This window comes from Diadema antillarum, unplaced genomic scaffold (assembly GCF_040938485.1).
Source record: "Diadema antillarum isolate AM-2024a unplaced genomic scaffold, OU_Dant_1.0 seq00001184_RagTag, whole genome shotgun sequence".
Lineage (NCBI taxonomy): Eukaryota > Metazoa > Echinodermata > Echinoidea > Diadematoida > Diadematidae > Diadema > Diadema antillarum.
The window spans coordinates 586796-601939 of record NW_027271984.1 but is presented as its reverse complement, the minus strand read 5'-3'; the positions used below and the strand labels follow the sequence as shown (position 1 = coordinate 601939).

Below are 15144 nucleotides of genomic sequence, written 5' to 3'. Positions count from 1 at the left end.
CCCCCAAAAATGGAACAATTTGTCTAAAGACATAAGAAATGCACCATCTCAAAATTGTTTTAAGATAAGACTCAAGAAAAAGTTGTATTCATCCATATAAGGTAGTTTATAGTGAGGGCTGCTAAATTTCTCTTGATTATACTAAAATGAAATACATGTACATCTATGTACAATGTTGCCTTGTTTGTTTTAGTATTAGAAGTGTATATATTTTTAGGTTCTCTTTACCTCTCCTTCAACATGTATTTTTTCTTTCTTCTCTTTTCTTTTCTTTCTCTTTTTCCTTCTTCCTATCTGTTTTCCCTCCTGCATCCCTAGCTTTAGTCTCTTGTGTATCTGTACTTCGTCTTGAATGTCTTTTTAGCTATGTTTCAATCAGATTCAACTACATTTTCAAATGTTAAAGGTGCACTCACTTCAAGCTGTGCTTGCTTGCTGAGTTGTCACCTCCAGTTTGTCATTACTGTATTGTTACTGTTGTTACACGAATTGATCTGGAAATAAAATGTTCTATTGAATTGAATTGAATTGAGTTATAAATACTATACAAATCACACTGCTTCGATCATCACCATGATCATCGCGATTTTCACCACGATGCCTTGGGAGCTAGGGGTGGGATAATCTGAGAACACAGTGTCTGGCTGCAGTATCCGAGTGAGGGGAATAGTTTAAAAATTGTCATTTTTTTCAAAACTTTTAAACAATTAAGAAATCTAAATTTTTTCAAGGATACTACCGAAGCAGAAAAATAAATCGAGGAGGGACACCCCGAAGGAAAATGGAGGGGGAGGGACATAATCAAAATGCTTTATTGTTCCTCTGTGATGTACATACTCCTTGATGCTGCGCGTGTTCCACGGAATAGAGTAGTAAACTGGTAGATAAACAAACAAAGCCACGTGGACCCCACTGATAGTTCACATGTCACAGCGATCGCGTCGTAAATCAACCCTTGAAACGAATCCCTACACCAACACACACCGTCTCGATCTGAAAAAAAAAAAAAAAATCATCCCTGAACCTCATAATCGTTTTACTTTTTGTACAGTAGAAGCAGTACCTCATGAATGTTGGTTTTTTTTTTCTCTCTCTCCCACTGTTAATTTCTAGAGTTGCGTCTACATTTTTGTTTATATTTTGCTCAATAAACTTTCATAATTCATGATTTTGGGGTCTAGAAATAAAGACTACCAATCACCACTTTGCACGTGATAGACACGAGCAGTTCAACTGATCGGCTGTCCATTCATCATTACGTCCTTTTCACCCTGGCCCTTATACAACTAGTCTGTGCTTCAGACTATATTTATTGTTCTTCAATTCAAATATCCACCATGGAGCAAGGGGATGTGGATAGTAGGGCTGTGCATAGTTTTGCCAGTCCTAACCATGTCGATCATTACAACTGAAGACGTTCGCGAATTTCCTTGCAAATAATGGGGCAGGCACTATCTTGTCTTTTAATATCAATTTTTGTTTCATCTGAACTTATCAAATACAGGGAATAGCCTTTACTTAATAGCGTTGAGTGATATCACTCATTGACGATACATAATACTATAGGCCAGCGAATGTAGATTCAAACTGCCATTGCGCATGCTCGTCATATTAGTACTGTAATTGCAAAAAGAAACATTACACCCACACACATTGACTGTAAAACCACTTAGGAGATAGTATATTTTGGATCAAACATTACTTCCTTACGTGAGTGGCTGAAAAGAGCTTCACGTGATTATAGGTATTTTCAGTTTTGTCAGAAAGTTGGTATGTTTGATACTCCATAATTTCATTTCATTTCATTTCATTTCATTTCATTTCATTTCATTTTATTTCATTCTCCTTTTTCCAACAAAACACAACACAGTATGAATTAGGTTATTATCACAATCGTATACACACAACTTACAAATGATATCAAATGATACAATAATAAAGTAACACATTGTATACGCAAAATAATACAAGACTTTGTTTCAGTTGAAAAAAAAGGAGAACTGAGAGGTTCACTAAAAAGCAGGCTTGTAGATTGTGAACCACTCAAGAAACTCTAGCTAAATACTTATTTGTATATGCTGGACATAAGTATGATTTACACAAGACGGAAACAAACGGGAGACACACAATAACATGACACGACTAGACAGAAAGGTGGAAAATGAAAGGAAGGAAGGAAGAAAGAAAGAGAATGCCTACACGCTGATCAAAGAAGCGAAAGAGAGAATTGAAGAGGGAATTGAAGAAATTCTTTAAACAGCCGGTGGTTGCATACAGCTGTGTAGAAATTATAATGGCTATTTCATAAATTAATGAATTCAGAAATCAATTGATTGATGGTTGGATGATAAACCCTGTGGTTGTTGGAACTTGATTAATAAAAACGAACATCAGAGAGGGTTTAACAGAAAGGATTTCAACTTACGCTTAAAGGAATACAATGAAGGAGAATTCCATAATGATAGTACATGTACTAGTACTATTTGCAAAATGACGTCACTTCTATGACATTTTGCAAATAGTAGCCTACTCAGTATACTATATTCAAAATGATGTCACAAAGTAATTCTGAAATTGTATGTAGCTTTGCATGTTTGTACCCGTCACTGTGAAATGCCACATTTTTAAGCAAACAATTGTGACATCACAAAGCAATTTTTGCCATCGCGTCCCGCACTGCGCGTACTGTCACTTTGTGAAGTACGGTAACAACTTTCTGACAAAACAATTGTGACACCACAAGGCAATTTTGACATTTCACGCGAGCTCCTACCATCACTCTTCTGTGAAATGTATAATTTCTCACAAAACAATTGTGATGTCACAAAGAGCAATTCTGACATTGCGCATTTGATTTGCTTCGCTCTAAAAATGTAAACAATTTTAACAAACATCACATTCACAAAGCACTTCTGACATCGTGTGCTACTTCACATGGTCAATGTAGGATCCCTTCACAACATCGCCTCCACCACACGACTTCTCGCTTTGCATTTCCCCCAATTACGCTTTTTTTTTTTAATTGATCCAAAACATATAAAACATGCTTTGCCTGATTTCGAGCTTCTTGTTCAAACTATAGGCCTCGGTGCCTCCAAAAGAGCTGTTCGCTTTGGAGCCGCGCCCTTCAGTAAATAGTTCTGACAGAAAACTCTCCAGGCAGATCCCCTGTATACCAGGCGAGCTCGTCAAGGACCTCCATGGTAAAACTACATAACTGGTATAGACTTCTAGTGGTATTTGCTGCTACAGTGAGAATGTACGACAGAGCATTCAAGAAGGCACAGAGGGCTTCTAGATGGGCTAATCACACTTGTATTTGACAAGCAACACATACACTTGCTTTTTACTCTGTATTGAAATGTTTACCTTATGTCCTTTAATCTTCCTTTTCATCGCTGTGTTAAACATGACAGACATTCCAAAATGGTGGCTGAAGCTGACGAGTGTGCAATGGCGAATGATGGGGATTTGAGGAGCTACACGATGAAAGGGCACGACGTCGACCTGGTGACCGACTCCGACAAGTGGGCGATTTCGCCGCGAGGCAACACCTCCCCGGATACCACGGCAAGCGATCACCACCTCGTTGAAATACCGAAAGATTGCTCGGCCACGAACGAGGAGGAAGACACGACGGACCTTCTCGATAAGGTGGGTTGGACTGAGTGAACCTCGTTGTCATGGAGACAGGGTGCCCATCAGGTGGTGGTGTGCGTGTGTGTGTGTGGGGTGGGGTGGGGGGGGGGGGGGGGGGTAAGCGGAAAAGAGAGAGAAAGGAACACAAACAAACAAACAACAAATCTTCCGGGGTCCGCGTAGATTCGTGTCAAGTGCTTTTTGAGTTCAAAAGCCACATCTTTTTGAACTATTTTATGTAATAATTTATAGGTTATGAACAGAAATGGTAATTTTAGTTGTCACTATTGGGTATGTATTGAAAGGAGTGACGAGTATTCCAACAGAAGTACGGGTATATAGGAATAATAAATTCGGTATGTATGTGGTTTGGAATGAGACCCCGAAGGCATAAAAAAAATCATACAATGAGGTTGTGAAATCCTTTTCTAGGGTGCCATTTTTGTGTCTCGAGCTATCGATTACGAGACTGCTTTGCAGTGCCTCGAAAAACAATAAAAAAAAAATAACAATGATCAATGAAATAATGTGCAGCAAATTTACCCCCCCCCCAAAAAAAAAAACAAAAAAACAAAAAAACAAAAAAAAAAAACCACACACAATGTTCTCAAGACATTCCGCTAAAATGATTTTGACACGAAAGCTCAATTTCGCTATGTTTCATCTGGATAGAGTTGTATGCAAGGGTTTGAATTCCTTCTTTAATTATTTCATATAACTGTGTACTTGCAGCTAAATAATGCCAACATACCGGAAAAGGCAACCTACGTGCTGGCAGTCATGACAGTTGTGCTTGTGACGTGGACGATGGCGTCACAACAATGGCTCCTCCCTTACCTCTACACTGGCTACTTCGTACTCTTGGTTCCCATTCGCGTCTGGAAGTATGCCAAGCTGAAATGGGTGTGTTTTCTCTGTGATTGGTGCTACCACGCAAACGTCGTTCTGCTAATGTTTCTCTGGTACGTACACTCTACACAGTGTTCGGTATAATGCCGGTTTGTGCATGTGTTTGTGTATATAGAATTTTGTGCAGGGTGTTTGTGTATGTGTATGTATTTGTGTAGGGTGTTTGCGCGTGTGTATGTGTGTGGTGTCAATGTGTGTGTTGTTATCTTTTTCCTTGTCTTTTACGCATTGATCTGTTAAACTTAACTCTACTGCCCTTTATCGACTTCTTTACCACATAGGATTTAACTTTGGTTTTGTTAACGTGTTGTTGTTTTTTAGATCCATGCCAATACCACTAGGATATCGGATTTCACAGCTCGAATGTTACCACATCTGCAGAATGAACTGGACATGTATTCTTTAGAATTTGATTTTATTCAATTCAATTTAATTTAAATTGATTAAATTTAATCAAAAAAAAAAACCACACACACACACACACACACACACACAACGGCAACCATGGTAGATAGCTAGCGAACTCTGTCTGTCTCTTTGTCCACAGGGCCGCACCTTCCAACTCCACGTACCTCACAATCGTCTTCGCCCTTTCCAACGGCCCCGTGGCCTGGTCCGTGGTCCTGTTCCGAAATTGCCTGGTGCCCCACAGCATCGATCGAATGACCAATTTCTTCATCCACATGCTCCCTCCGCTGGTCACCCACACCATCCGATGGCAGACCGAGGAGGCTTCGACCGGCTGGTACCGCGATTTCGGCGTCCCGTCGCTGGTCGATCTCCCCTTCGAATGGGAGTGCGTGTGGCTCATCCTGGTTCCCATTGCCATCTACATGCTGCACGCGGTGAGTTCAGCCGTACTTTCTTTTTCCCCTCCCCGGACCACTCGTATACAGACGCAGCAAGACGCATGAGTATTATGATACAAGTGACACAAGTATTGCATACATATACATTCTTTTGTAGATGTTAGCGGTGTATTTTCTAATTTGGAATCCACACTATACACACGTAACGACTCTTATTTTGACATTTAATGCTTGGCATTGATTTCTATATGGCATGTTTGCAGATGATTATGATGTTTACTCCATTTCTCTCAGTCTATATTACACACACTGCAAAAAGTCCGGTATTAAATAGTGAACACCGAGCTGGTGTTAAATTTTCGGTGTTCATTTATGGTGTTAAATTAACACCTCCGGGTGTCATTTCCAAATTTTAAACTGTTTTTTGAAGAGTTTCTTAGTAACTGCACTTCTTGTTGATTTTTAATTTAAACAAGACGATCAAGAATTTTACATTAAAATACTAGATTTTTGAAAAAATGTGAAAATAAATTTACACCAAAGTAACACCAGCTGGTGTGGTCTCTTATTGAAGCTGGACGGGTGTTAATCCATTGATATTAACACCAACAAATATCAAATCAACACCATGTGGTGTCATTTTTGAATTAACACCAGTACAGTGTCAAAATAACACCAGGTACAGTGTCAAATTAACACCACGAAGTGTCAGGTGAACACTTTTCAACACCATCACAGTGCATTTTTAACACCTGTGGGTGTGGTCCTTTATTGAAGTTTGATCGGTGTTAGATTTAACACCCGTGGTGTTAAATCTAACACCGATATTTTTACAGTGCACACTGTCTCATTTATGCACACGTGCACACACACACACACACACACACTCACCCACTCACTCACACTTTCTCTTATTTCTCTCGCAGGTGCTGTATTTGGCGGTGTTCGTCTGTTATATAGGGTGAGTTCCTCATTATCATAAACTTTAATTTGCTCTAATTTAAACTACGCGGTCGTAACTGATAAAGGCAATACAACTACAACAGACCTACATGTATACCCGCAGTACAAAGTTCAGTTGGTATTTTCCCATTATGCTTATTACATCGGTGGAGTTTGAGTAAATTCTGCCAATACATTAAAAAAGGAATGAGTTTTTGAAATTTTGGTGCCGCTTTGGCTAGAAAAGAAGGCTCCAACAATTCGTGACGTCATAGTAGTGGAACGATGTAAAGAAAATATAAAGAGATTTCCACATACGTGTGTGTTCATTTTCTATAATGAAAGAGCGCTTGATTTATACTTCCTTCAGAAGGCAGGGGGTGGGGTGGTAATGTCACTTGTGACGTAATTACTTTGCCAGTAACAAGTCGAGGGATTGCGTACCTTTCATTAAAGGACAAGTTCACCTTCATAGACATGTGGGTTGAGTGAATGCAGCAATATTAGTAGAACGCATCAGTGAGAGTTTGAGGAAAATCCAACAATCCGTTCAAAAATTATGAATTTTTAAAGTTTCTGCTCAGTCATGGCTGGATGAGAAGACTACTATAGCTTGTGATGTCACATGAGTACAACGGTATAAAGAAAGTATAAAGAAAATTCACCTTATTTTCACTTTTCTCGCATAACAAAAGAACACTCGACTTCTCTCTTTCAGAAGGCAAGGGGAATAATATTGTTCTTAACATACATCAGTAACAAGTCCAAGAAATTTGCACTTTATTCAAAAAGTAACATTTTGTGAAATTCTCTTTTTATTTTCATTATATCGTTGTACGCAATTGCGCAGATACTTCATAATTCATAACTTTTGAACGGATTGTCGGATTTTCCTCAAACTTTCACTGATGTGTTCTACTAATATTGTTGCATTCACTCAATCCACATGTACATGAAGGTGAACTTGTCCTTTAAAAAAGAAGAAGATAATTCTGGATATTATGCAGTAGAATTCAGAGCTTTCCATTCATTGAGGACGCGACGATAAATTCTCTAGTTAACCCTCGAACATCAGACAGTAGGCGTTTCCACATCAGCTCGATGTTTCGAAATAGCGCGCTATTTTCTGACTTGGGAAGTAAACAAATATCTCGAGCTTGGACTTTTATCGGGCTGATGTGAAAACGCCTAGTGTGGCTATTCATCACGCTTGTAAACCACCCTGATCTTACTGCCACCTGCTGCTTCTGCGAAGAATACATGACATGTTATTGAAATGAAGTTCAAGTTCAAGTTCAAGTTCGAATGAAACAACCAGGGCCCGGAATGAGCCCTGCTCTGCGTACCACACAAGTTTCCTGATGAATTTTAGTCCTTCCTGGCACTAAATGTCCTACAAAGTAAAATCAGGAAGATCTGAGGCATAATCCATGAACAGGAAATGGTGGAGATATTTTCAACTATCATTGTCAAGGAAGACTGATCACTAAATAACCACTGATTATAAAAGCGCAATCAGTCTCAATTACAAATGCAATGTCAAGTTTGAGTAATAAAACTGTTGTCCCTTAATTACTATTTAATAATCCCCCCCCCCCCCATACACGTCATCATGTGAACAAGTTCGGGAACATTGCCTTTGACATTGATCTCCTTTTTTCGACCTTGTTCCCCATACACATACAGTACGGAGTACCCAAACAATTACTCCTATCTCGTCAACGATAGCGCTGGATGCATATCGAAAACGGTGAAGAAGGGTGGAAAGTAAGTAAAATGCACAAAAATACACTTAGTGCGGTGTGATTCTTTGTGTTTTAACGCGCTGAGGACGAGTCCCGTGTACACTCGGGCAAGTGTCTATGGGAAATGCGTGTTGTAGCAAGATCTGCCAGTCCTCAACGGGTCGGGATCATATAATGAATTGTTATTCCCATTAATAGAATACTTCTGAAGTTATCATTCAATGAATACCGTACCTATTTTCTTTATAAAGGTACAAAGCTGAAAGTAAAGTAGAATGTTACTGCGATTGAAAAAGCAAATAACGTTGTCTTGAAAAAAAGAAAATAATGCAATTGTAGGAACTGTAGAAAAAAATGTATCTGTAGGAACGTTGGTTCTTGTCCCAAAGAAAAAGAGGATTGTACCTAGATACTCAAACCAAATTAAGATTTAGTGCATGCAGTATTTTAGATATTTCTAGGTGATTCTTGCAAAGGAAGAAGTGATGAAGAGAGAAATAGAAGAAAATAAAAGAACAGAGAGGGAGATAGGGAGAGAGGAGAGAAGAGGAAGATATCACATTGAATTGATACTAGGTGTGTCTTCGATATTTCAGGTGTGCTTTTGTGTTCACAAGAAAGTAAATATTGTCAATATTATTTCTATCACACACGACTTGCATCGTTGATGCCTTTATCGTATTAATACCAATTCTCTTTCAGATGTGAATATCTGGTGTTCACCGCCTTGCAGCTGTCCTACGCCTTTGTCACGATCTCGATAACGTGGCTCTTCTTTCACTTCCGGGTCGCGCACGTCGTCTTTCTATTGCTCTTGTTCACCATTGCCACGTACAACGGGTCTACCTTCTACCTCGATCTCTACCCCAAGAAGAAACTCGACGCCGACCCATACAGGTTGTGCACTAAGTCGTAGAACACAGCCTGTTTATAGAGAGAGATTTCTTCTTGCGGATTGCTCTTCCAAAAACAAAATCTATTTTCTCCTCGAACCTGACACTTGGTGCGAATGTGTAGATACCTTGTGTGTAACCAATGTTCCATAGTTCCCACCTGTAACGAGAGGTGCATCCCTCCATTAAAACGTTTGAACTTTGTTCGGAGTATCTCCATTACAACGTTTGAACTTTGTTCAGAGTACATTGTATTGATGGCGAATGCATATCGCACCGTTAACGTTGTCTTTAAAGTTTCGTGACTGTGTCTGCCATACATCTTTACCCTGTTACTAGTGTGATTTGAGATGGATAACCAGTAGCCCGTGCAATCGACGTGTAATGCTGGCCTAAATACATGCAATGTAATGTGATAGTCCGTGACTTGAAGTGCTTGAAAGTGCCTCAGCCTTCGACGATATGTAAAGGATACGCTGCACAACGCTTGTAGATTGCACCCACGATTCAGGGTTGAAGGAAATCTTATTGGAGCTGATTGCTGATCCTATATTCAAAAGAGAGAAATTACGTCCATTTTCTTTCGGTATTCTTTTAACCTGTTTGATAAATTGAGGCAGGTCTTCCCTTCAATGTATACTCAGTATACTCCCAAAGTCGCTGCATTCATAAACACATAAAAACTACAACACAAACAAACAAAAGCAAACACTACAAAGTAATACGGTTACACAGACCAGAAACTTTTACCCTCCCGAACATGCCTTGGAGAACTGGAAATTAAGAATAGTGGTGATATGCGTGACCAGTATAAATAATGGGTCCCCTGTGATTAATTTAAAATGTTTTCTCCCTCTATCACTCACAAGAATGACAGTAGTAAGAAACGACAGTGTGACCTTCACGTGCAGTTTTGTACGTATGCTTAAAAATAGCAGCTTCTCGAACTGTTCGCAGCTGATTATCTCTTTATACTGCACTTTGATTGTGAATTGGCGCAATGATATGCTGCCGTTTACTAGTAGTCTTTGGCCTTTTCTTCTGGCCTGATCTATGTATGTGCAGTAGTTCGTTTACCTTATGTTTATTCATTATCGCATCTTTATTTACTTGCTGATACATGTGTGACACGTGCCAATAGTGTCTTAGGTCTGTGATAAGGGCACAAGAAATACCCAATTCTCCTGCCCTTGGCAATGAGTAAAGTTCAGTGCCCCCCCCCCCAAAAAAAAAAGTTTGCGGGATCATGCTTCCAATTGACGCCGTGTATCAACACTGCAAAATCTTTCGATAATACGTGTTTGCTGAATACTTTAGAAGATGTTTGTGTATGATTATGTGTAGGCATCGGATGATGTTTCCTTATACTTCTACAGTATGATCACCTCTTTGAGGATAGTAATGTTAAGGTATGTAAATGACTCGGGGTGCTAGAAAGGCAGAATACAGGCTGCCTTAAAAAGTGCGGTAGAATGTTATATAAAAGAAGATGGTTGTGACTTCATGTTCTCTGTCGGACTCGTAAAAAGTGACATTTCCCCCATACATGTACACGTATTCTTCATGGATTCAGTAAATGCAGAATATGAGTGAAACGTCGAGTATGCCTATATACTTATATGAAATTGGACTCGCCACACAATGCATGTACCATAGAGTGATGTGTGTCTCAAGTTTTCGTCACAAGGTGTAGCGCCCTCTCTGGACTAGAACTTGTCAAGAATATTCAGGTTGCAGCAGCACGATTATGGACATCTCACAGGGTACATGCAATCAAACCACGCAGTCAAACTCGTCTATAACGACCAACCGCGTGTAAACGAGAACCACGAAATATGGTCGTTAGAGGCAGATGACCGTTGCAGGCAGGTTCGCCACGGTAGCCATTGTATACTGTACAACTGTAATAAATGTTGTCGATGTCACATGTAAAAACACTTGCACCACAATATTAAACATGTGTCATGTGTACGCGTTTATAGTTATTTCTATAAACAAAACAAACGTTAATATCTATCGAAGAGTGTGCTTTTTGTTTGTATTTTCCTTTATAAGTAAGTGATGGTATCATTGTACAATAGACCGAATGTATTTACATCTGAATTTCAGATTACCACGAATCACGTGATTTTACTGATTTTACATATAGATTTGTCATAAGAGATTATCATTCACCATCATGATTGCTAATGTGCATGTCATTACATGCATTTCGCTTCCGCGAGAAGAATTTCCTGACAGAACTGTGGGGAAGTCATAGGTTTTGTTATAATTTCTTGTATCATCCTGTTGATCCCCTCCTTTTTTTTGGGGGGGGGGGGGCACAGCCCCACAAAAAGACAACGATAAATGGTCGTCAGGGTTGATAGCCCTTGCAGAATATGTATATTTCACAGCTATATAAACAATGTTTATACAATGTATCTATATATTAAATTTATAAACATTGTTTATCTACCTGTAAGACATTGTAATCTATACTTCTTTATATTATATCTAAGCATACTTAGTAATAGATATCCAGAGAGGAAGAGAGAGAGAGAGTATATATATATATATATATATATATATATATATATGCATGTATATATATATATATATATATATATATATATATATACATGTATATAATACTTTATATTATGTATGAAATATGCATAATTATAAATACCACACAATCCTTCTACGGTTATGTATCATGATAAGTCTGGACGTCTTCATGCCTGCATGCATCTCTAACAGTAACTTTGGTAAAGAAGAAGTCCACATTAATATTTTTTTATTTTATTTCACTCTTTCTTTGTCCTAGAAAAAGAAATTGTGTAAATTCTTTCCTTTTTTAATGAATTTTCTGTTTTTGATCCATAGATATCATTAGAGAAAAAAAATGATTCATTCAGCATAATTTTACTAACTTTCATGCAGAAAAGATTTTGTCGTTTCAATCAAATCTTGCGAAAATTTCTTGGAACGCTAGTTTGTATTTACAGCAGAATAACTAAACACTAAACGATCATCGCTGCGATGCTATACATGCGTAGATATTTTGTAGCCTGTCGTTTTACGCCTGATGATGATGATATGATGATGTATTGCATTACACAATTTTTTTCATCTCAATGATTACGGATTATTACTGTGATTCTCAGTTTTATTTATGTGTGCATTGTCATCTAATCACCTACCATTAGGCACTTTTACTCGATGTACAACGTTCGCATGACATTTATGCATCTATTTCCACACAGACACTCAAAAATACACACATGAAGAGTTTGTTCGCAAAAACTGATAAGTCCATATTTGTCATAATGGAGATATTTGCGATTAAAGTTCAAGAAAAATAAAGAGAATAATAAGAAAATTTTTGTTTCTTTTGACCATAACTTCAAAAATGTACCTTAATATGTAGTGACCAACATATCATTTAAACGGTATTATTTTGTACCTTATGACAAAGGCCGTACTTCAAAATTTTCAAGAATGGACTTATCGGTTTTTGCGAACAAACTCTCCACATACACATTTGAAATGCATAATCATAGTTGCCTACAGTGTTTTCACACATAATCTATTATATTCATCGTATTATATAATTATACATATCAAAACTCTTTCTTTGGTCACGTGTTGGTGATCTGTTTGGGTAACCAAAATTGTCACATTTGATTTTTTTTTTGGGGGGGGGGGGTGGTCCGAGAAAATCAGGAAAAGAAAAAAGAGAAACATAACAAAACAGAATCATTCAATAAAAGATTAAAATAATGCAATAAGATATAATAATTATGTGAAACTTGGCAGGAATCACAAAGCGTTTTGAATTGAATACCAAGTTCTGTGACTACAGAGTGAAAAAGATAATATATTAGATAATTTTTATCAGACGTTGAAATAATGATTACAAACAACGATGATTATGATTTACTCTATGAGATAATTGGCTCGGTATGATGAAGGGAATGTAGCACAGCAATCATGCGATGTGTATAATGTTCACTAAGTCTGCAAACATTTTGTTCAATATTGATGCATAAACATAATTTTCTTTGACACCATATCCATTAAATTAATCATAAATAAATAATAAATGATAATAATTATAAATTAGGGGTATAGATGAAGAGATTGATTGCAAAATGATCCAAGTGCCATTTTTCAACATGTTTTTCTTAGCACAATGCTCCCTTCCACTAGCAATATGAATAGGCACGCACTGCAGCGCTCGGTATGTATACTTTGCCAGACGAAGGCTAGTAGATTTCGCGGCCGAAACGTCGTATTAATTTTTTCGTGTTAACCTCGCTTCTTGGGACAAAAGATCAGCTTTATTTCCTTCATCTTGTATTTAATTGTTATTTTCTTCATTATTTTTCTTCAGCTTTAATTACATAATATCTAAACTTAACAAGCACGGAGTTCGCTCGTTAAACTCTTCAAATATACCTGGTCACCTCTACTTTATAGAAAAGACATGTTTCTAAGCAACCAAAATATCATAATTTCTCAAAAAGTCAGTGAAAGTGGTGCTCGACATGATTTCTGGAGCATGGCTCTGCGCCTCGCCACCCCTAATAATTATCTACCCTTGTAATGAAAACATACAAAAAGTCGCAGATTAGGATTCTCTGTGTTATAATTTATGGAGAAAAAAATGTCTCTTTGGGTCGACCAACTCAAATATTTGGATATTATCTTCTCTTATCTAAGATATCGGAAATATTTTTCTCTACCTGCTTTCAAAATTTGACAGCTTAAAACTAAGCCGAAATTTAAAACATTTCTTTTTCCAACGAACCATTGTTTTCCCTATCGATTTTGCACAACATACCTTTAGTGTTAGTGACCCAGGTTATCTTGGACCTCTTTTCTACCCTTTCTAAACAACTACACCTCCCAATTCTCTCTCTTCGTTTCACTCCCTTTTTAATCAATGGTCAGTTTAAAGACGGTTATATCACATATATCAGAGCTTCGAGAAAAGTAGAAATTTATGTTTGCCTAATTTTTTGTGGGTTTTGAGATGGATGGTAAATATTATAATAATCACTTGATAAAGGGCAGGGATGGAGCCCAAAAGTTTGTGATGATTCATGCCCATTTCTGGAGTTCTGTTCTGTTATTGATGATATCATTCGGCCATGACATGAAATACTATTTTATTATTCATATTATTCAGAATCATATGAACAAGTACATCACCAAACACGCACTGGGAGAGAGAGAGAGCAGACCATGTGTCAGAATGTGCTGATGGAATATATCGCAGAAACATAAACAGGAAGACGTTCAACAAAATCGACAATTGAATAGTGCAAAGATTTTTTTTTTTTCATTGAACAAGCAGTAATGAATGGGCAGGTTGAATATGAAAAAAAAACGAGCTGGAAAGATACATTTTGAATAGAAAAAGAGGAGCGATTGCATGACAGAGGGTTTTCTCGAAATAAAAAATACCAGATTAAAAGGGGCAAAGGCCAGCAAGAACTCGGCTCTATCTGGCATGCAGTTCCACTCGCTTCCTCTGCGTTTTGAAAAAGGCTTGGGTACGTGGCTCCCTTCAAAGTGGAAATCCAGTCCAAATATAAATGAGTCTGATAAGAACGAGTAAAATACTGCGAGTTCAATGGGTAGATTTTGTTAGAAATTGGGTGAAAAATAAGGAAGTTATGACATTTTGAGCTTTCGCTAATTTTTCAGGAAATAGTTCTTGAACAGTCAATATGAATATGCAAATAATAAAGTGAGCATGTCATCTCCTCACAGCTTGCCATAACATAGTTTATACACATAATTTTGCAATTTCCAGTTTTTCATTCATACGCAATTATATGCCCGAGGCTCAAATCCTGGTACATACAACTGATCACTATTCTGAAGTTATGCAACCAGGAATATCATGTTTCAGACTTCAATGACAGAAATATTAAATTTTCATATTTTTTTTTCGTACACAATCAATGGAAAAATGATGACATGGTCAGCTCACTCATTCTAATATTCATATCCTCTGTACAAGAACTGAAATCAGCAAAACTTCAAAATTTCATAACTTCCTTATTTTCTTTCGGATTCAAGTCAAATTTTTACCTTTGAACTCGAGAGATATTACTCTGTTTTATCAGACTAACTTATATTTGGACTGGATTTCCCCGTTAAGCTATTTGCTTTAACCTAAACGCGGGACATCCATCCATGCTGTAGCCCTCC

At 37.7% G+C, this 15144-nt stretch overlaps 1 protein-coding gene across 1 annotated transcript; it reads left to right on the top strand.

Moving 5' to 3' along the window:
• The first annotated feature begins 3426 nt into the window (after positions 1–3426).
• LOC139744491 (uncharacterized) lies at positions 3427–8960 on the top strand. The gene is made up of 6 exons (XM_071654924.1): positions 3427–3654; positions 4372–4601; positions 5096–5393; positions 6284–6318; positions 7986–8066; positions 8747–8960. Exons 1-6 carry the CDS (start codon positions 3427–3429, stop codon positions 8958–8960), a joined length of 1086 nt encoding a protein of 361 aa, XP_071511025.1.
• Positions 8961–15144: the final 6184 nt, after the last annotated feature.

Bases quoted from the DNA above. Each gene is read 5' to 3' on its own strand.
- LOC139744491 (XM_071654924.1), top strand. From the start codon at position 3,427: ATGGTGGCTGAAGCTGACGAGTGTGCAATGGCGAATGATGGGGATTTG. The intron at 5,394-6,283 runs GTGAGTTCAGCC...TTTCTCTCGCAG, and splicing joins CCATCTACATGCTGCACGCG to GTGCTGTATTTGGCGGTGTT. The intron at 8,067-8,746 runs GTAAGTAAAATG...ATTCTCTTTCAG, and splicing joins ACGGTGAAGAAGGGTGGAAA to ATGTGAATATCTGGTGTTCA.